At 66.2% G+C, this 20702-nt stretch overlaps 3 protein-coding genes across 6 annotated transcripts; 1 reads left to right on the top strand and 2 right to left on the bottom strand.

Annotated features, from left to right (window-relative positions):
• Positions 1-166: 166 nt before the first annotated feature.
• MUC1 (mucin 1, cell surface associated) lies at positions 167-4339 on the bottom strand. Its single transcript, XM_066206814.1, has 7 exons — positions 4207-4339; positions 2780-3390; positions 2515-2588; positions 2272-2414; positions 1877-1995; positions 1622-1768; positions 167-685 (listed from the first exon to the last, which is right to left on the bottom strand). The coding sequence occupies exons 1-7, from the start codon at positions 4247-4249 to the stop codon at positions 611-613; spliced, it is 1212 nt and encodes a 403-aa protein (XP_066062911.1). The 5' UTR covers positions 4250-4339; the 3' UTR covers positions 167-610.
• Positions 4340-8377: 4038 nt separating this feature from the next.
• On the bottom strand, positions 8378-15772 carry THBS3 (thrombospondin 3). Of its 4 annotated transcripts, XM_066206745.1 has the most exons (23): positions 15708-15768; positions 14788-14994; positions 14366-14622; positions 14171-14273; positions 13924-13950; positions 13564-13646; positions 13417-13468; positions 13184-13332; positions 12902-13042; positions 12654-12731; positions 12419-12571; positions 12207-12317; positions 11991-12098; positions 11610-11769; positions 11403-11521; positions 11227-11279; positions 10870-11063; positions 10617-10795; positions 10456-10504; positions 10098-10294; positions 9848-10020; positions 8833-8972; positions 8543-8678 (listed from the first exon to the last, which is right to left on the bottom strand). In XM_066206745.1, exons 2-23 carry the CDS (start codon positions 14957-14959, stop codon positions 8620-8622), a joined length of 2757 nt encoding a protein of 918 aa, XP_066062842.1. In that variant the 5' UTR covers positions 14960-14994; positions 15708-15768; the 3' UTR covers positions 8543-8619. The 4 variants fall into 4 exon arrangements, with proteins under 4 accessions (XP_066062841.1, XP_066062842.1, XP_066062843.1 ...); XM_066206744.1 differs by having other exon boundaries at positions 8378-8972; positions 15708-15772; XM_066206746.1 differs by having other exon boundaries at positions 13184-13468; positions 15708-15769.
• Positions 15773-16940: 1168 nt separating this feature from the next.
• On the top strand, positions 16941-20082 carry MTX1 (metaxin 1). Its single transcript, XM_066206845.1, has 8 exons — positions 16941-17034; positions 17123-17192; positions 18112-18191; positions 18330-18422; positions 18746-18928; positions 19086-19162; positions 19412-19566; positions 19690-20082. The coding sequence occupies exons 1-8, from the start codon at positions 16954-16956 to the stop codon at positions 19914-19916; spliced, it is 966 nt and encodes a 321-aa protein (XP_066062942.1). The 5' UTR covers positions 16941-16953; the 3' UTR covers positions 19917-20082.
• Positions 20083-20702: the final 620 nt, after the last annotated feature.

The raw sequence follows: 20702 nt of genomic DNA, 5'->3' as shown, positions 1-20702 counted from the left end.
CAGGGACACGGTGACACCCCGAGCACCGACACCAGTATTGCCTGAGACGAGAAACGAGAGCCACCACCCAAGCCAACACCTGTGTGGGTGACAGCCACGTCAGGGGAGTCACTGTCCCAGACAAGCCCCCCTGCCACATCACGGCGCAGCCCTTTGGAGACATGGCTGCCCCCATCCTTTTATTTTAACTGTGATAAATACACCCCGGCCGAGGACCTGCCACCCCGCCGAGCCGAGTTCGGCACCAACACCCCGCAAATAGAGATATTTATATAAAATAACACCACAAAAAGAGCCATTGAATCCCCGGGGGGTGAGCACAGGGGGAGCACGAGCCCAGTCCTCCACCCCCGGCACAAGGTTGCAAAAGCCAAGCGAGTGCGGGGACCGTGGGGTGTGCGGGATCCTCCCCCCCGCCCATGATCTTTGTTCATCCAGTTCTGTCATGTGCATGAATCCAGCTGCTCCAGAACCATCCGGCTCCCGCTGCCCACGGCGAGGGGCCAAGCAGCACCGGGGGATGTGCCCGGGGCCGGTGCTGCTCCCCCGGGAGTGGGGGGCTGCAGCCGCCCTCTCCCCTCGGCAGCCGCCCTCCTTCCCAGAGCTCCCTTCAGAGGTTGTCTGAGCCGGCGGAGGGGTTGGTGTAGGTGAAGGTGCCAGCCCTCGTGGTGCTGCTGCCGGCCACCTTGGGGGAAGGAAAAGTGAGGAGGTGTCAGGACTGGGCTGAGCCCCCACCCCGGAGCAGCAGAGGAAGGCCTGCACCCTCTCCACGGCCACTATGGGCAACCAAAAATTGCATGCTCCCATCGTGGTGGGCTGCTGCCCCCAGCCGTGGGCACCCTGGGCCCCCACGGATACCCCGAGCCCCCCCTCCGTGCGCAGGAGGAGCCGCGGTGGCCGCGGCCGTGTTCCCGCACGATAAGCCGGCCTGGCGAGTGCGAAGGTAAATATTTACCCAGGCCCCTGGTATTTGCACAGGGTGAGCTGCTCGCACGGAGCCAGAGCAGCTGGACACGGCCCCCGCCCACAGCCCCGCGTGGGGGGAGCACAGGGCACGGGGCGATGGGGCGGCCCCCTGTGCCTCAGATCGCCTTGGAGAGCTCTTTGCGCCTCCAGGCAGCTCCCGGCGCCACACCTGAAGCTCCAGTTTCCGAGCTGCTGGTGCAGGATGAGGGGTCCTGGCTACGGGAATCATCTCCTCAGCCCCCCATCAGCTCTGCAGTGCCCCAGCCCTGCTCCCCACCCGTGGCAGAGGATGCCATGACAGCAGCAGACCTGAGGGTCTGGCTGGGACACAGCAGTGCAGGAGAAGGCGCGGGGTGGGCAGGCAGCGAGGCCCCTGACGCCGCTGGGGCTGGGCACAGGGAGCGGCTGCCCAAGGTCGCGGGGAGCTCCCCAGAGCCAGGCTGGGTCTGCCCGTGCCGGCCGCATGCCCGCTCCGAACGCTGCTCCAGCCAGGCGTGAATGTTACACTCACCTCCTGGCAAGGCCAGTGTGGGACGAGCTCCCCGGACACTTGTCCCTGCCATCTCCGTTAGCCATTCACCCAGAACCCAGGGGATGCAGCCCTGCTCTCTGCCCTTGCAGCAGCTGGGACCCCGGGTATGGGGCTCGCTCTCACCTGGCTGTAGGGGTTGGGTTTGCTGTTGGGGGACACATAGCGCCCATGGCTCTGGTACTGGAGGTATTCAGCCATGGGGTGGTAGGAATCTTTCTGGCTGAGCAGGTCCAGCTTCCCTCGGCTTTTCCGGCGGCAGGTGCAGGTAGACTTGGGGAGAGAGAAGGGGTCAGGGCTTGGCCAGTGTGGGGCTGGGGACAGGGACAGGGACCAACCAGCAGAATGCAGGCGAGGACAGGGGTGGGGATGGGGCCTCACCATTAAAAGGAGACAGGTGAAGATGCTGAACAGCAGCAGGATGCTGACCAGGACCAACAGAGCGATGGCCCAGTCCGGGACCATGGGCACTGGAGCTGGGGACATCACCGCTACAGAGCCTGAAAGGAACAGACCTGTGTCTGCACCACAGGCAGTACTGGGACAGAACCCTGAGATCCCTGGGACTGAGCCCTCCTGCATGGGATCCACTTGCTCTTCCCGGTGCTGCCTAACACTGGGAATGTGCAGTGGCTCCGCTCACTGCAAGCCCCAAGCGCATCACAGCACCAAGTAGGCCCCCTGCCTCAACCAGGACAGGGCAATGCTTATGGAGCCCCTCAAGCTTCTCCCAGGATCCATCCCTCCTCCCTCCCCAGCCTGGATTCTCCTCTCACTCTGGATCCTGTCCAGCTGTAGGCCCATGATGAAGCCATTCTGGTCCAGGCTCTTCCTCAGGCGCTGCTCAGCAGCGTCGGGAGTGACGGCATCGCTTCCGTTCCCAAAGACGAGGGTGGACTGGACCTCCACCGAGCCTTGGCTGCAGGGGAGGAGGCGTCAGCACCTGGATTGCCCCCTGAGGGGCTACATACCAGGGGGATACACTGCAAAACCCCAGCCCCACTGGCGCTGCTGCTCACCTGTACCGCAACTCACTGCACCCGGTGTAGGTCTGCGTGCCCATGCAGCCTGCGCAGCCAAAGACGTGTTCGAACTGGAAGGAAGCATTGAGGTCATGGCCGCCTCCCCACAGACACCCCCCTTTCCTGTCTCCACACAGAACTGGCTGAGCAGCTGAAGCCGCTGACAGAACGGATGCTCGGGGAGCTTCCATGGAAAGCCCCAAGGTGAGGTGGCTCCTTCCCAGCACAGCCTAGGGCCTCTGCTGGTGGGGCTGGGACTCACCATGGTCAGAACAGTGCTGCTCAGGCTCCTGTACTCCTCTGATGCTGGGTCACGCAGGCTCTCATTGAAGCTCCTGTTGATAATGCGGAAGGACAGTGGGACACGGACGAGCAGCTGGACGGCAGCAGGCAGCTGGGCTGTGGCTTTGCTGGGGTTGGGACCAGCCCAGGTGGGCGTCTGACTGGGAGCCGTGCTGCCCTCAGACGTTATCTGGGTGGGAAAGACCTGAGCACTGGTGCTCCCGTTGCCTCTGGTGCTGCCATCCACGGTGGGACGGGCAGAGCTGCCATTGGTGCCAAAGTGGGGAGCCCAGTTGCTGCTGTTTGAGGTGACATTGACATGGGGGATGGCTGGGTTGCTGTGGACAGGCACCACAGTGCTGTTGGACGTGGCATTGCCCATGGAGTGGTTGTCAAATTTGAAGTTCGTGGTGTTTGTGCCAGGGAGCACAGTGATATAGGGGAAGCCGGTTTGGGGCCGGCTGCCCCCTGTGCTTTTGGGGAATGTATTTGGCAACACGGTGGGGGTGGTGGTCGTTTCTGTGGTCATTTCCACGGTCGTTTCAGTAGTTTCCATCTCTGTGGTTGTCTCTGTAGTCATGGCACACGTACCTGGAGGAAACCCCTGGAGTCAATGGCTGCAGCCCAGTTAGCAAAGGTTTTACCTGAAAGAGCTCATCAACTGGACACTGTGGGAAGCACCACAACCACCAGGAGCCAACAACCAGTGGCTCTGTCTGCCCACGAGGCTAACGAGACCTTCAGCAACACCCCACAAATGGGGCTGGTGCTGGGCACTTGTGGCACCACCAAGGGTCCAGGTGGAGCTAGCTGGGCACTGACACCATGCCCAGCCCAGCAGATGCCTCCGTCCCGGGGTGTCCCTGACATGCTGGTGGCTCAGGCATACCACCCAATAAAGCCCCCCTTGCTGTGGGTGACAGGCTGGGGTGCTCCCACGCCCTCTGGACCTGCCTGGCCTGGCTGGAGTCCAGTACAGGCAGCTCCCGGGCAGGTTCCCAGCAGGTGCTGTAGGAGCCGGCGGCACTGGAGGAGAGCCCGGGGTCCGGGTGCTCACCGGGACACACCTGCATTCCAACCTGCAAGCCCCGGGCACAGCCTGCTCCGGCTGGTCCCGGCACAGCCCAGCCCTTGGCCGAGCCCTTCGGACACGGCAGAGGGGCCGCAGTCTGAGACCCCAGGTACCAACTTTCCTGGGCACAACCAGCCCCAGGTCGCTGGACCCTGGAGCCAGAACGGGAGAAGCGACAATGTCCGTGCTGCAAGGATGTCGCTGGCTCCGGTATCCCCTGGTGCCCACTTTGAAAGGGATCCCGCTCCACTCCCCCTGCCTCGGTACCTCCCCGCCTGCCCGGGTCCCAGCCCGGGTCCCTCTGGCTCCGGGTGCTGCCGGCCCCAGCCCCTCACCTGTGCCCAGCACCAGCAGCAACAGAAAAACAGTGAACGCCATGGGCTTGTCCGGGGGGTCCCGGCGCCTCGCGGGGCTCGGCGGCGACTGCTCTCCCGTTAGCTGGTGGCACACGCCTCAATCCAGGGATCCGGAACTGGCAGCTCGACAGCGGCCAGAGCTTTATAGAGCACCTGGTGGAGCAGGTGGAGAGGCCCCACCCCGCCGCCGGCTCCAGGGAGGGGGGTCGTCCTGCCCCACTTGGCACAGGGGTGCCACGGCGCCGATGGGGCCGCCGCAGCATCAGGTCCCCAGGTGGGGTCCCTCGCGCTTGCCTGGCTTGGGGGGGCACGGCTGGCAGCGTCCCTGTGCCGCGGGCGGACCCAGCCTCGGGTGGGGGCACAGGACGGGACAGCAGCCGGGCATCCTGGGGCAGGGGCGGGAGCAGCATCTGGCTTCCCTGGGCTGAGCCACGGGCCCCAGGACCTGGTGGGGAGCACGTGGCAGGGCGCATAGGGGACACGGAGTACCCCAGCCCCTCGTGCAGGGGGGGCCTCATCCTCTGGCTCAGCCCAGGGTTAATCATTAGCGGCTGGTCATCGCCTCGCCCTACACTCAAATAAACACCGGTGACCCCCCCGAAATGCTTACGCAGGTCCAGCCCAGGGCCCCACGACATCCCAATACCTCCCAGTAACCTGCCTCCAGGTCCCAGGGCCCCCCCAGCCGGCACAAACCCCCATCCCCGTTCAGGACACGGGTGATGCCGGGTGCCGCGCTGGGTGCCAGTGCTCCACCCCAGAGGTAACGGGCACCGCCCTTGCCTGGGCGCAGGTGACACGTGCTCCTGGCACGGTTGGGCATCAAAAGCTACTGTGGCAACAGTAGCTCTGCAGAGCCCCTGCCCTGCAGAGAGTCCTCATCTCTGGGAGAGCCCAAATATCTCAGGAGGGTGCTGATTCCCGTGAGGGTCACAGTTCCTGGGGAGGCCCTGGTCAGGGCCCCCACACCTGGTTCCTGGCCAGCCTCATGTGAAGCCAAAGTGCCCCCCCAGTCACGCCAAAGGGTTCTGAGGTAGCGCAGAGAAGGGGAGCAGAGAGGGGGGACCCTGTGCTGCAGTGATATGTGGGCAAGGGGTGGATGGCCCGGGTTTCCTCGCAGGTGGAATGGGACCCAGCAGCACTCTGTTCTCCCCACAGCGGCCACAGCCTTGGCAAGCCAGGCCACGTGCAGGCAGGTGCAGGCAAGTGCAGGCAGGATACAGCAGCAGCTCTGGGCAAATATGTCCTTCCCAAAAGGCCTCACCATGGGAATGGCTTTCCCTGTGCAGTGATGCTGACCCCTGCTGCCCTCTGCTTCAGCCCTAATCCCCCACCCCGCTCAGGTCTGGGGGCTTTTCCCTGAGCCTCCCTTTCCCCCGAGCCTCCCTTTCCCCCCAAAGCAGGGGGTTGAGGTCTGCAGTTTTCCTCCTGCAGACACCCACAGAGGACACACTGTGTGGGGGGCTGAGGGGCAGGAGGGGGTCCCAGCAACCGCTCTCACCCACCAGCCCTGGGAGCAGGGGGCATCAGCCCACCCTGTCCATGTCCAGTGTGTCCCATGCACTCACCACCACCATGTCTGGTGGGTCCTATGTCCCCATCCCTGCTGTGCCCCATGGGTCTCATGTATCCACCCTGTCTGCCCAGTGAGTCCCATATGTCCACACAGTCCATGTCTGGTGGATCCCACCATCGTACCCCACGGGTCCCATGCGTTCACCCTGTCTGCGTCTCTTGGGTTCTATCTGCCCAACCCCACCCTGCCAAATGGATTCCATGTGCCCAACCTCACTGTGTCCAGTGGGTCCCACGGGCCCACGCCCACCATGTCCAGTGGGTCCTATGTGTCCACCCTGTCCAAGCCTTGGGGATCCTGCAAGTACATCCCCACTGCGCCCAGTGAGCTCCTTGCATTCACCCTGTCTGTGTCTGGTGAGTCCTGTGTGTTCACCCTGTCCATGTCTTGCGGACACCCCTGTGTCCAGCCCGTCCGTGTCCAGTGGATGCCCTGTGTCCAGGCAGTCTATATCTGGTGGATGCCCTGTGTGCAGCCTGTCCGTGCCTGGTGAATCCCCTGTGTCCCCGGTGGGTCCCCTGTGTCCCCGGTGGATGCCCTGTTTCCCCGGTGGGTCCCCTGTGTCCCGGGTGGGTCCCCTGTGTCCCTGGTGTGTCCCCTGTGTCCCTCCCGTCTGTGCCCGGTGGGTCCCCTGTGTCCCGGGTGGGTCCCCTGGGTCCCGGGTGAGTCCACTGTGTCCCCGGTGGATGCCCTGTGTCCCGGGTGGGTCCCCTGTGTCCCGGGTGGGTCTCCTGTGTCCCCGGTGGGTTCCCTGTGTCCCGGGTGGGTCCCTTGTGTCCCCGGTGGGTCCCCTGTGTCCCCGGTGGATGCCCTGTGTCCCGGGTGGGTCCCCTGTGTCCCCGGTGGGTTCCCTGTGTCCCCGGTGGATGCCCTGTGTCCCGGGTGGGTCCCCTGTGTCCCCGGTGGATGCCCTGTGTCCCGGGTGGGTCCCCTGTGTCCCCGGTGGGTTCCCTGTGTCCCCGGGGTGTCCCCTGTGTCCCCGGTGGGTCCTCTGTGTCCCGGGTGGGTTCCCTGTGTCCCCGGGGTGTCCCCTGTGTCCCTCCCGTCTGTGCCCGGTGGGTCCCCTGTGTCCCGGGTGGGTCTCCTGGGTCCTGGGTGAGTCCCCTGTGTCCCGGGGGGGTCCCCTGTGTCCCGGGTGGGTCCCCTGTGTCCCTGGTGTGTCCCCTGTGTCCCTCCCGTCTGTGCCCGATGGGTCCCCTGTGTCCCGGGTGGGTCCCCTGTGTCCCCGGTGGATGCCCTGTGTCCCGGGGGGGTCCCCTGTGTCCCGGGTGAGTCCCCTGTGTCCCCGGTGGATGCCCTGTGTCCCGGGTGGGTCCCCTGTGTCCCCGGTGGGTTCCCTGTGTCCCCGGGGTGTCCCCGGTGGATGCCCTGTGTCCCCGGTGGGTCCCCCGTGTCCCGCCCGTCCGTGCCCGCTGGGTCCCGACTCGCCCCGTCCCCGCCCTGCGCGTGCCCGGCTGGGGCCAGTGGCCCTGACCCTGCGGCGCCCCCTGGCGGGCGCGGCCCCACACGACGCTCACGCCGCGCACCGGCACCGCCGGACGGGACCGGGACCAGAACCGGGACCGGAACCGCGACTGGAGCGACACCGGAATGGGAGAGGGACTGGAGCGAGACCGGAGCGGGAGGGGCAAGGGGACCTCTACTGGAGTGAGACCGGGAGTGAAGCGGGGACTAGGACTGGAGCGAGAGCGGAACCGCTGCTGGAAAGAGACCGGGAGCGGAATCGGGAGTCGACTGCAGTAATGCGGAGCGGGAGTGAGACCGATACTGGAGCGAAACCGGAGCGGGAGAGGGACTAGGAGAGGGAGCAGGAGATGGAGCAGAAGCGGAGCGGGACCGCAGCGGGAATGGAATCGGGAACGGTACTGGACCGGGATCGGAGAGGGAGCTGAAGAAGGACCGGAGCAGGAACGGGAACCGCGGTCGCCCCCCGCAGCTCGGGGGCGCGGGACGAGGCGTTCAGTACCAAGCGGTGATTTCACCTGTTCCGGTACTCCCAGGGAGCGCCTGCTGCTCTCCCGCCGCGGCCCCCGGGACGGGAACGGGCACGGGCACAGGCACCGGCCCCGGTCCCGGCCCCAACACCGGAGGGTAACGCCGCGTTGCCCTTTTAAGAGGGGCCCGGTGCCGCCGCGCCCATTGTCGCCGCCGCCGCCGCGGGGCGGGGGGGCCGGGCCGGTGCCGGGGCTGCGCGCTCCGGGGCGGGCGGGGTGGAGGGGTGGGGGCACATTCCGCCGCGTTGCCGGGACAGCCGTCGCCGTGGCGACCGGTCCCTGCCGCCGAGCCGCGGTGCGCGCCGCGCAGTTCCCACGGAGCGGCCCGGGCGGCGGCGGCGGCTCCACTCCCTCCGGGGCGGCGGGAGGGCCGGGATGCGGTGCAGTCTTGTGCTCTCGCCCACCAATATTGCACTCGTCCCGGCCTCCCGCCGCCGTGGGCTGCGCCGGTGGGACCGGCCGGGCGCTGACCCAACCCCGCGACCACCGGGAGGACGGCGCGGGACGGAGCCGAGAGCACGGGGCGGGGATCCACGGCCCTCTCGGGCCAGCGGGAACCCCCAGGGACCGGGCGCGCAGGCTAGAAAACACTCAAAACTTTATGGCCAGGCGTGGGGCAAGGACCGGAGCGCCCGGGGCAGGCGTGGGGGGAGCCCCGGCACTGCGGGGCCCCGGTACTGGCAGTGCAAAGTCCGCGGGGGGCCGGGAACGGGGTCCGGCCAGGAGGAGCGACGGGGCCCGGTGCGGCCCCGGGTGCCGCTGGCGGCGGGAGCCCGGAGCGCCACCGGTGCCGCTGGCGGGGGAGGCCCGTGCCGGGGGCGGTCACTCGCGTCCCTCCAGCAGGAACCGGCGGAAGGGCTCGAAGTCGGCAGGGATCGTGTCTGTGGGAAGCAGCACGGGGGGCGTCAGGAGCCGGCGAAGGGAGCGAGCCCCGATAAAGCCCCCGGCCCAGGACTGACCCTGCCGCAGGGGCGAGGGAGGGGATGCTTGGCCGGCCGCCGGGCCGGTGCGGGGGTCCCGGGGGGCCCTGCTCACCGTTGCAGCGGTACTGCAGGTTGGACCAGATGATGTTCTCCTGGGAGAAGCAGAAGACCCCCAGCCGGCCCCCGCGCATCGTGGTGTCGATGATCACACCGGAGTCGGCCACCAGCTGCGGGCCCTCGTACAGACGGACCCTGCGGGGGAATGGGGCCCGATCGGTCAGCGGGCCCTCACCGGGACCCCGCCGGGGCCAGCTCTGGGATTCCACCGGGACCCCGCCGGTACCAGACCGGGGCAAACATCGGGATCCCACTGAGACGCCATCGGGGCCAGCACCCGGATCCCACTGGGACCCCTCCACGACCAGCACCGGGGCCCGGGTATCCCGACCCCGGGACGATGGCATTGGGCTAGAGCCGGGGCATCCCGCGGGGATCTGGGCCGGGGGCAGCGGACCGGCTGGATCCTCAGGCCGGGGCCCCCCGCCGTGGCCGGGCTGAAGCCCCCCGCGCCGCCCCCGGCCCGGCCCCGCCGCCTTTGTCGGTCGCTTTGCATGTGAAAGGCGCCGGCGGGGTCGCCATGGCGACGGGACAATGGCCCCGGGGGCCCGGGGGGCGGACGGCCCGGCGGCGGAGCGCCCCCGCCGCGGCCGCCCCGGCGGGAGCCTTAAAGGAGAAATGCGGCAGCGGCCCCACTGGGCAGAACCCCTCCCCTCGGCCGACATCCCCCCACTGCGGTGGTCTCACGGGGCTGGATTCTCTCCCACGGCCGGTATCCGCAGACCGGGGTGGTCCCACAGGGCTGGATCCCCCCCAGTGGCGGGCATCCCCTCACTAGGGTGGTCCCAGGAGGTACAACGCCTCCTCATGGATATCCTCCTACCCTTGAGGTGGTTGAGCAGGGCAGGACCCTTACTCATGGTTATGATCATCTTCACCAGCTGGTTCACTCGTGGGTTGGTTTCTCACCAGTGAGTGGCATCCCCCCCACTGTGGTCCCACTGGACCCCAGCCTGCACCGTGGTGAGTGCAGCCCCCACCCCAGCAGCCCCCATGCCCCCCCTGCTTACCTGATGTAGCCCACCTGGGGCCTGTGTGCCAGCTGCCAGCGGTAGGACGTCTTGTCCCTCCAGCCGACGTTCCGGGGGTCCTTCCAGAGCAGGCGGACGTGGTCAGGCGTGTGGCCCGTGTGCCACAGCGCATTGCGCAGGTGCTCCCCAGGGCCCGTCGAGGACTTCACTGCCTGCAGGTGCACGGGGGCTTCAGGGGGGACCTGAACAGGGGGGCCTGACCTGGGCCGCGGGTGGGGCCACCACCCACCTTGAGCTGCAGCCCCGGCTCGGCCACAGCACGGAAGGGGGTGGCCTGCCAGTACGTCTGCTCTGTCTGCTTCCACATCACCACATAGAAGCTGGCGCTGTCCTGGTAGCTGAAGATGAAGCCGGCGTAGTCATCGTCGGTGATGGTGTTGACATGGAAGGTGCCCTCAAAGTCCACTCCATTGAAGGCTGTGTAACCTACAGGCAGGAAAAGCTGCAGGGAGCCCTCTCTCCCCACGGGACTCCCAGCCCACCCACCCTTCACCCCTCTGTGGGGCAAAGAACTGGACCTCACTCCCCCACACAGTGGGAATAGGGGGGCTGCCCCCAGAACCTGTGGGTGGATGAACATATCTTACCCACAGCCAAACCCGGGTCACTGTTCATGGTCTGCACGATCTCCATGCCCTGTGGGGGACAGCTGGGTGAGGGGCATCCCAGTATCCCCGGGGACTTCCCGGTCCCCTCAGCTCCCACCCTGCACCGCAGGCCCCAGAAACACGGGGCGCAGCACCCACACCTGGTTGAGCACAACCCAGTTGGGGTCGATCTGGGCGTCCCCCTCGGGGTCAAGGATGACAGTCTGGTAGGCACGGAAGTCGGTCAGTGTCACCTCGGCGCTCTCAGGGCACGCATCCAGCTGGTCCACCACCGTGTCATTGTCAAAGTCCTCCTCACAGACGTCACCCACTCCATTCCCTGCGGACACGTGCTCAGTCAGGGCTGGGCTGAGCCCACGCAGGTCCACCTCCCCCTGCCCACCCCATGCTCACCATCCGAGTCTTTCTGGTTGGGATTGGGAATGAGGCGGCAGTTGTCTGGGCCAGGTGCCACATAGTCCGGGATGCCATCATTGTCATCATCATTGTCGCAGTCATCCCCCAGCCCATCATTGTCTGAGTCCAGCTGGGAGCTGTTGGGGATCTCAGCGCAGTTGTCCTTCGTGTCCTGATGCCCATCCCCATCACTGGGAGCAAGAACAAGGTCAGAGCAATGACAAAACTGGGGATCTGGCACCACATGCCAGCTCCCCGAAGAGGAGTCCCTCCTGACAGGTCCCTGAACCAGGAGATCAGTTCTGCTCCCAGGGACACAATGGGGAGGTCACCCCACAGCAGTGCTGTCCACACCTGTCCTCGTTGGTGTCACAGATGTCTCCTACCAGGTCACTGTCCATATCTGTCTGGAGGAGAGCGGAGCACTAGTTCAGTGCACATCCTGGGACGAGGAGGAGGACCCCCTGCTCCTTGCTGGGCCAGGCCCCACTTGTCCCAGGGCCCCTGGCCCAGCCTGGCCCCAGCCATACCTGAGTGGGGTTGCTCATTTCAGGACAACTGTCACAGGCATCCCCAACACCGTCCTCATCCCGATCAGTCTGCAGGGGGTTGGGCACCTTGGGGCAGTTATCCAGCATGTTGGGTATCCCTGCAAGGATAGTGCTGAGTGGATACCCTCCCCCACCCTGGCAGGACAGCCCCCCTGGCACAGCCAGGTCAACCCAACAGCAGCTCACCATCCCCATCAATGTCATTGTCACAAGCATCCCCCTCGCCATTGCTGTCTGTGTCCCGCTGATCATTGTTGGGCACATTGGGGCAGTTGTCACAGGCATCCCCAAAGGAGTCGGTGTCTGAGTTCTGCTGGTCCTTGTTGGGGAAGAGCCGGCAGTTGTCCTGTGGAGAAGAGGATGAGGATGTTGGCGCTGTGGTGATGGGCAGACAAGAGGCCACAGTCCCACAGTGGTCAGGGCAGAATGACATCTCCAGCACTGAGACCATTCCTAAGCCACCAGCCTGCTGCTCCCCAGGAGAAGCATCTTGAGGGTCTCAGAACTGAGCCAAAAGGAGAAGCCCTCCTAGAGCCACTGGCACAGCTGCCTGTCCAGCACAGCCACCTCCACATTCTTGACGCCATCGCCGTCAGCGTCGTCATCACATTGGTCCCCAATGCCGTCGTTGTCAGCATCCTCCTGCCCAGAATTGGGCGTCAGGCGGCAGTTGTCCTGCAGGCACAGCCAGCGTTAGGGATGGGGAGGAGATGAGGTCTGGAGCACAGCCCTGCTGTGGATCCTGCGCCCTGCACCCCCTGTGCCTCCCCTCCAGGAGCCCACCTGCTTGCAGTGCTTGTTGTTGTCGATGCAGGGCAGGGGCTCGTCCGGGTACCCATCCAGGTCTGTGTCTGGCCCACACACGTTGCCGTTGCCAGCCCAGCCCACGTTGCACTGAATAAAGAAGAGGTCAGGGGCTGGAAAAGGCCCTGGCAGGAGCAGTGCTACCATGCTGTACCCCCCACACCCTCCTCCTGTCCCTATCCCCTGCTCACTGCACAGGAGATCTCCCCATTCCTCTCAAACAGGCAGAAGCCATTGACGTCGCAGGGGTTAGAGGTGGAAGTGCTGCAGGACCTCTGTGGGACACAGCCGGATGTTTGGTTCCCCACAAAACCCGATTTGCAGGGTCCGCACTTGTAGGAGCCCTGGGGGAGAGAGGGCAGGGGTGGGATGAGGGGAGCTGAGTGGCCCGGGGAGCCAGGGAGGGAGCGGGACAGCACTGCTCACCAGCGTGTTGGTGCAAATGGAGTTGGGGTCGCAGCCCCCATTGTTCCCGTCGTTGCATTCATCAACATCTGTGCAAACCTGTGAGCAGTGTGGGAGAAATGCTCACCTGGGGCCTTTCCCTGTGGGCGGCTCTGCCCATTCCTGCCCTCAGGAAGCTGTCCTCCTCCACAGGTGCTGCATCATCCGTGCTGTCCTGCACTCCAGAGATCCCACGGGGACCTGGCTGAGTCCCGTGGCAGTGCACTCACCTGCTTGCTGGCCTTGGCATAGTCCACCCCCACGCCAGAGACTGTGTTGCCTCGATAGCCACGGGGACAGGGCTCGCAGCGGAACCCGGGGGCTGTGTTGATGCACTTGGAGCCAGGGAAGCAAGGGTTGGCATGGGCACACTGCAACACCGGGAGAGACACAGGCTTCATCCTCGGGCACAGCATCCCGCTTCTCGGGGTGGCTGTTGCCCCAGGCCATCCCAGAGCAGGGATGCATCCCGGCAGTACCGGGGCTGCTGATCCCCCCCAGACCATGCCCACCTCCTCGATGTCAACACAGTGCGTGCCGTTGCCCTCCAGCCCCGGCGGGCAGGGCCCGCAGCGGTACCCAGGGTACTCGTATGTCTCCATGCAGTCCACGCCACTGAAGCAGGGATTGGGGTTGCAGCGAGACCGGTGCTCATGGAAGCCTGAGGAGAGGAGAGGCAGGTGAGGGGCAAGACAAGGCAGCCTTTTGCCCCCCGAGGTGGGAGCAGAGCCTTGCCAGCACTCACCGCAGACCTGGCACTCCATGATGGTGTTGCGGATCAGAGACATCTCCTTCACCTACAAGGCAGCACAGCATGGAGCATCAGGAGGGTGCTGGCACTGTTCTCTAGGAAAATCCAGCCCAGGGAGTGATTGCACCCCCTCAGTCCTACCTGGTCCCTAATGTCTTCCCGCAGCTCAGTCAGGACCTTGTTGAAGAGGGTCAACTGCGTGACCAGTGCCTTGGTCTGCTCACCTGCCAGCAGCAGAAAGGAAAGGTCAATCCCAGGACAGAAAAAGCCTGCCAGGGCTGTGGGCCAGGACTGCTCTGCCCATTGGCACTGAGCTGGGAGGATGAGGCACCTGACAGCCTGTCCTTCCCCCTGGGTCACACAGGGCCCCTTTTCCTGTAGCACACCCCGCACTCTCTGATCCCACAAGGGGCACTGGGACAGGCTATGCAGGGATTTCTGCCTCCATGGAGCCCCAAATGCCTCACACCAGGCAGTGAGGGAATCAGAGCAGGGACTTACCCAGAATGGAGGCCAGCACACTCGTCACTGCAAGGAGAGAGACGAGACATTACCAAATGCTTCTGTCACACTCCAGCAGTGTCACCTCACATGGTCACTCCTGGTCAGCACACGTGCAGCAGTGTAGTTCCCACCTGTGTGGGGACACTGGGCCAGGAGGGACAGGAACATCCCTCTGTGCTGTCACCCCCCAACTCCTTGTGCCATGGCCCACACAGGTGACCCCAAAAGCTCCCCAAGCCATTACCTGCACTGTGAATGGACTCATCTCCTTGGAAAGGGCATTCACTCAGGGCCCCTACACGGCTCATGGACCCTCCCAGGATCAGCTTCATGGACTCTACAAACCCCTGATGCATGTGGGGAGATGCAATCAGCGTGGAGGGGGTCAGCCCATCCCCAAGGGTGCACTGGCTGGGGTGTCAATCCCCCTGGCACTCACCTGCATCCTCTGGTAGGCCTTCAGCCCTGTGCGCACCTCGATGGACTCCACCTCGGCCAGGGGGATCTCAGACAGCTCAGGCAGCCCCACACTGGAGTCCGTCTGCTTGCAATCGACGTAGAGCTCCACGCTCAGCGTGTCCCTGCGCAGCCCGCTCAGGCGCACGATGACAGAGTGGCTCTGCCCGTCCGCCACGTGCGCGTGCTGCAGGTTGACCGAGTGCACCTTGTTGTCCTCCCGCAGGTACCGCACCAGGACTGCGGAGGAGCGGGAAGGGGCCGTCAGCTCCCCTCCAGCACTGGCAGCACCCTGGGACTGGCGTGTGTCCATTGCTCTTCCCTGCAGGAACTCAGTCCCGTCGTCTCAGAGCACTGGGGCAAGAGCAGGGCCAGTCCATCCCCACGCAGAGGGCACCCACCCACCTTTGTTGATCTTCCCCACGACAGAGACCTCCAGCCACCGGGTGTTGTCCTTCTTAGAGTAGAGGCCGAAGAGGGTCCCCCCCTGCTTGGGGGGCAGACGGAAGGTGGAGAGGAGGTACACGTCGTTGACAGTCAGAAGCTCCATGCGGATCTTGTGGGCCACGCTGGCCATCTGCCGAGCCTCGCTCACCAGCAGCAGGTCGATGACTGCGGGACACGAGCACCGGGGTCGCCTCTGCACCGGCAGCCGCAGCTCCGGGCGGTGACTACGGGGATGCCCGGTGCGGTCAGAGCGGGGCTGGGGTGGGGGTGTCCCTGGACCGCCGGGCTCTGGGGGGACCAGGGAAGCCCCGGGGGCTCCGGGGCCGCCCCCGCGCGGTGGCGCTCCAGGACCGGCCGCGCCGCCGAGGGGGATGCCCGGTGCCCCCGGACCGGCGAGACCGGCAGAGTCCCGGCCCGGAGCCCGCCCCGCTATTGGGGCATCCCGCTCCGCGGAGTCCCCCGCGGGCCAGCCCCAACAAGGGGCAGCCGGACCGGGAGATCCCGGAGGGACGGTTGGGCCGCCGTTACCGGCTCGAGGCGCTTAGCGGGGAGCGCGGACAACTCGGTCCCGCTGCCGCACGGGAGCCCGCCTGTTCCGTGCAGACGCACCGGGCAGACCGAGAGGGGCTCCGGCGCCGGGGTCAGCTCCCTCCGCGGCACTCTCCCGCGGCCTCGAGCCAGCATCGGAACCGGCGGCGACCCCGCGCCTCGGGGTGAACGTTCCAGCGTCCCCGCCGCCCGCAGCCCAGCTCCCCCGGGGCAAGCAGAGCCGCTGTCAGCGGCCGTGGGACAGGGTCTGCCGTCGCCGAACCCCGACTGTCGCCCGTCCCGCCGCCCCTTCGGGGCAGCCCCACCGCCGCCCCGAGCCCCTCCGGTACCTTGCAGCTCCTGACGAGCCGCGGCGGCGGCGCCCAACAGGAGCAGCGCCAGGAGCACAGGGCTCCCCGGTGCCCCCATGGTGCCGCCGGTGCCGCCGGTGCGGAGCGGAGCGCGGCGGGGCGGGGTGGCGCACGGGGGTGGGGCCGGCGGGGCCGGCGAGGAGGAAACAAAGAGCCGTCAATCACCGGGCGCATCCCGAGGACACCGACGGGCGACCGGCTACGGCTCCGACCCCGGAGGGGGGTCACCGTACCGGTGCGGGGCACTGGGCCCGGGGCTTCGGGGACCCCCCGGCACTGCCGGCCCCCGGGCAGCTCTCGCTCACAGCGGCGGTTCACCGGGAGGTCAGGCGGGCGGCCTGGAGCCGCCCCAGCAGCGCCGGAGCATCCCGGCCCGGGAGAGCGGGACCGGCCGCGGGGCCGCTTGTACGGGGGTGCCCCACGCCGCGGAGCCCCCCGGGCCGGCAAGAGCCCCGGGGCCGCTCCGTACCGCCGGGCTGCGCTCGGGTCGCTGAGCCGCTCCCGCGGAGCTCCGGCCAAGGCGGGCCGGCGGCCCGGGGTGTCCCGGCCGTGTTTACAGCTGTTTCCCCCGGTGCCATAACAACGGGCCGAGCCCGGCCCCGGGACTGCCCCAGCCCCGCGGCGCGGGTCCGGCTCCGCGCCAGCGATCCCGCGTAACGAGGGGGTGCGGGCGATGGAGGGGGGCGGTCCCGAGCCGCACATGGGGCGTTTTCCCTCCGCCGCTGCCAGCGGGCTCCCGGCCCGGCTGCTGTCCGTGGAGACGTGCGGGGGGTGCGGGGCTGAGCAGGGTGAGCAGTGCGGAGCCGGGCTGAGCGCTGCGGGGCCGTGCGGGGAGATGCGGGGCACAGCAGGACTGTGCGGTGCGGGACCAAGGAGAGTGAGCAGCGTGGAGCTGAGCTGAGCCTTGCGCGGCCATGTGGGGCCATGCGGGGAAATGCGGGGCGAAGCAGGACTGAGCTGTGTGGAGCTGAGCGTTGCGGGGCACAGCAGCGTGGAGCTAAGCTGGGCTGTTCGGTGCGGGGCCGAGCAGCGTGGAGCTGAGCTGAACGGTGCGGGGCTCTGCGGGGCGGGCCGGGACGCGGGTTCTGTCCCAAGGACCCTGCAGACAACACCGCTCCCGTCCCCGCACTGTGCTCGGCTCCGCTCCATCGCTGAGCCCCCCGGCCGGTGCCGCCCCGCGGCGGGGGCGGGCGGAGCCGCCCGTCCGGTTCCGGGTCGGCGGAAGATGGCGGCGCCCATGGAGCTGTTCTGCTGGGCCGGGGGCTGGGGGCTGCCCTCGGTGGACCCCGACTGCCTGGCTGTGCTGGTGAGCGGCGGGTCGGGGCGGCGGGGCCGGTACGGGGCTGGGCCGGGGTCCCGCGGGCAGACCCCCGCTCTATTCCTTCCTCCCGCAGACCTACGCGCGGTTCACGGGGGCGCCGCTGAAGGTGCACCGGGTCACCAGCCCCTGGAGGAGCCCCTCCGGTAAGGGCCCCGCCGAGGATACCGGCACCGCCGGTACCCCCCGCACCATCGCAGCCCCGTGATCCCGTTGCCCACCCTCCACACATTACATCCTATCACAGCTTCTCACCTCATCTTATTCCTCACGTCCTGTGCCCCCACACCACGGTACCCTCTGCCCTATTGCACCCCTTATCCCACTGCGCTCCTCTTGCCCTATGGCCTCTCCTCCCCACATGGCACCATCCCACCCTATCGCATCCCCCTGTACCTCATCGCACCCCCTGTTCCCATCACCACCATTACCATCTTACACCCCTTGCCCCTTCACACCCTCCCACCCCATTACGTCTCTCATGTCCTGTGCCCTTGACTACGCTCTCCCACCCTCTCATTGTACTCCCTTGTCCTGTGTCCCCCTGCCACTGCGCTCCTCTGTATCCCGTCACACCCCCATTACCTCATCACCATCCCTGTCCCATCACACCCCCTCTTGTCCTATTGCACCATCATGCCCTATCACACCCCGTCCCATTGCACCCCCCCATCCCATTGCGACTCATGTCCCATTGAACACCCTCATCACACCCCCCACCTCATTGCAGCCCCCCTTTTTTCTCTGCCCTCCCTGCATCACTGCACTCTTATGCCCCATTGCTCCCCCTGTCCCATCACTCCCCATTGCACCCCCATGTCCATCAACCACCCCTACTCCCCACTGCAACCCCCTTGTCCGGGCACATTCCCCATTTCCCATCACACAGTTTCTACCCCGTCCGCTGCACCGCTCTGTCCCCACCTCACCTTACAGCCCTGTCACTGCCTCGTGCCCCTCATCCAGCCAGGGGGGTCCATCCCCCATTCCAGCCCCCGGCACCCCTCACCTGCTCAGGGTGCTCTCAGGCACAGTGACTGCAGCCCCCACTCCCCCTGCCCGCAGGGCACCTGCCCGCGCTGCGGACACAGGATGAGGGCACCATCTCCAAACCTCAGCAGATCATAACACACCTCAGGAAACAGGTACAAGGGGGCTTGGGGCACCCCCTGCCCCAGGCTGCGGGGTACTGGAGCCCCTCAGGGAGGAGGGAACTCTGTCGTGTCACCCGCGGGTGGGATTTGGTGCCTCCTGTGGGATCAAACCGGGTGTTTGCTCCGCAGAAATACAATGCTGACTACGACCTGTCGGCCACACAGAGCGCAGACACGCTGGCCTTCGTGTCCCTGCTGGAGGAGAAGCTGCTGCCAGTACTGGTGAGGCTCAGGGCAGGCTGCAGGGAAGGGGGGCCCTCCAAAGATGGGATCTTTTCCCATGGAGCTGCGCCAGTGGGCTCAGGTGTGTCCCCAGCTGCCAGCAAAGCCAGATAGCACAGCCGGCAGCAACATCCCAGGAGCCTGGCTTGGCAGGGATAGGGGTTTGGGGGTGGCAGCAGTGGCTTGTGCAGCCTGGGCTGGGGTCTGCCCTTGACCCCAATGCTCCTGCAGCCCCTCAAGGTCTCCAGGGTGGCTGGGCTGGACCGGGGCTCTGCTGGCTGCAGCCCCGCTGTGGCCAGGCTGTGCATTGTTCTCCACCACAGATCCACACCTTCTGGGTGGACGCCAAGAACTACGTGGAGCACACGCGGAAGTGGTACGCGGAAACCATCCCCTTCCCCCTCAACTTCTTCCTGCCCAATGCCATGCACAAGCGGCACCTGGAGCGGCTGCAGCTCATGTGGGGGGATGACTACATGGAGGATGAGGAGAAGCTGGAGAAGGAGGTGAGGGATGGAGTCTGGGAACAGTGGGTCCTTGGTGGTGTCTGGGAGATCCCTGTGAGGCCAAAATCCAAACTGGGGTCTGGCTTCCCCCCTCCTGCTCCCCTGAGCACTGTGACAGTACCTGGGCAGGTGACAACCCTCTGTCCTCCTCTTGCAGCTCTACCGGGAAGCTCGGGAATGCCTGACACTCCTCTCCCAGCGTCTTGGCTCCCAGAAGTTTTTCTTTGGAGACTCGTAGGTGGCCAAAGGGGGAGAGGAGAAGGGTCCTGAGAGTTCTCCATACCCCAGCAGGGCTGAGGCCCCGTAGTCTGCAGGGGAGCTGCAGCCCCTGTGCATTGCTTTGGGGGTGGAACAAGCTTGCAGGGGACAGGGCACCCTCCAAAGGTGGGGAAGCCACATGCCATCCCCAGGGGTGCTGGGGGTGGCTGGTGGGTCTGGATGGCTTTGGGTGGGGACCTCAGGCACAGATGTCTTGTGTCCCAGGCCAGCCTCCCTCGACGCCTTAGTCTTCAGCCGCCTGGCGCCGCTCCTGAAGGCAAAGCTGCCCAACGGGAAACTGCAGCAGCACCTGAAGTCCCTGCAGAACCTGTGCAACTACTGCACCTCCATCCTCAGCCTCTACTTCCCCTGGGACCGAGGTGAGAGCCGTCCCCCACCTCACCCTGCAGGCTTGGGGTGACTTGTCCCCCCAGGTACATCCCCAGCTGGCGCTCGGTCTCAGGGTGACCCTTCCCACCCACATCCCTGCTCTGTCCCTCCAGGTGACCCCCTGACCGATGCCCCTCGGGCTGCGGGCACAGATAGCAACGAAGCAGAGGAGGACCCCCACAAACGGCGCAAGCAGCTGCTGTCGGTGCTGGTGGGGCTGGTGGCCATGCTGGGCTACGCCTTCCTGAGCGGCATCGTCTCCATCCAGCGTGGCAGCGTGGGGCCGGCCGGCCGGCAGCCCATCGCCCTGGAGGAGGAGGAAGAGGAGGAGGAGGAGTGAGGACGAGCTGTGTGACTGTTCCTCCCCAGCCCCTGGAACTGACTGTTTTTACACCGGGAGCCTGGCAGCATCGCTGTCCGCGGGTGCTCCGCTCTGTGTCCCACCAGGAACCACAGCCCTCTCCGTGGGAGCGTCCCTGCCACACCAATAAACCTCCCTCTCTCCACCTGCACACTCTCATAGTCTTGGCACCCTCGAAGCCCTTCCCAGTTTCCCCAGTTGCCCTGGCTGGAGTTTTGCAGCAGGCACCAGTGTGTCCTGCCTGTGGCTCTGCCCCTCACTCTGGCTGAGGGGACTTTATCTTGCTGACAACTGGGCAGAGAGGGGACCGAAAAGCATCTGTGGCATCTCGGCAGTGTCCCCTGTCCCTTCTCCGACAGCTGTGGGGCTGAGCCCCTTATCTCCCGTGCATCATTCTGACGTGGCATCCCTCCGGGCAGCGCAGACAGCACTTCTGTGGCGCTGGTACCTCCCCTCCACGCTGCTGCCAGCCCGTCTGCCCCGAGCACGGCAGCACAGCCGGGACACAAAACCAGAGCCAAGGGCAGCCGGGGCTGCTCGTCAGGACACGTCCCTAGCCCGGGAGCACTCCCCGCTGCCAGCGGGACACCCGGAGCCGCGCTCCAGCAGCCGGGATCCCTCCAGTGCTGACATCTGTTTGCATTCCACCACGCCTGCCAGCACCGGGGAGCTCCTGCAGCTGGCACAGCTGGGAGTACACCGCGTGGGCTGAGAGAGGGCTCGGGGGTGGCCACCTGGGCTCCGTCTGCCCCCGCGGTCCCCGGG

This window comes from Chamaea fasciata, unplaced genomic scaffold, assembly GCF_029207755.1.
Source record: "Chamaea fasciata isolate MVZ Bird 193981 ecotype frontalis unplaced genomic scaffold, bChaFas1.0.hap1 SCAF_31, whole genome shotgun sequence".
Lineage (NCBI taxonomy): Eukaryota > Metazoa > Chordata > Aves > Passeriformes > Sylviidae > Chamaea > Chamaea fasciata.
Note: the sequence above shows the minus strand (reverse complement) of the source record. Positions and strands in the feature narration are given on the sequence as shown.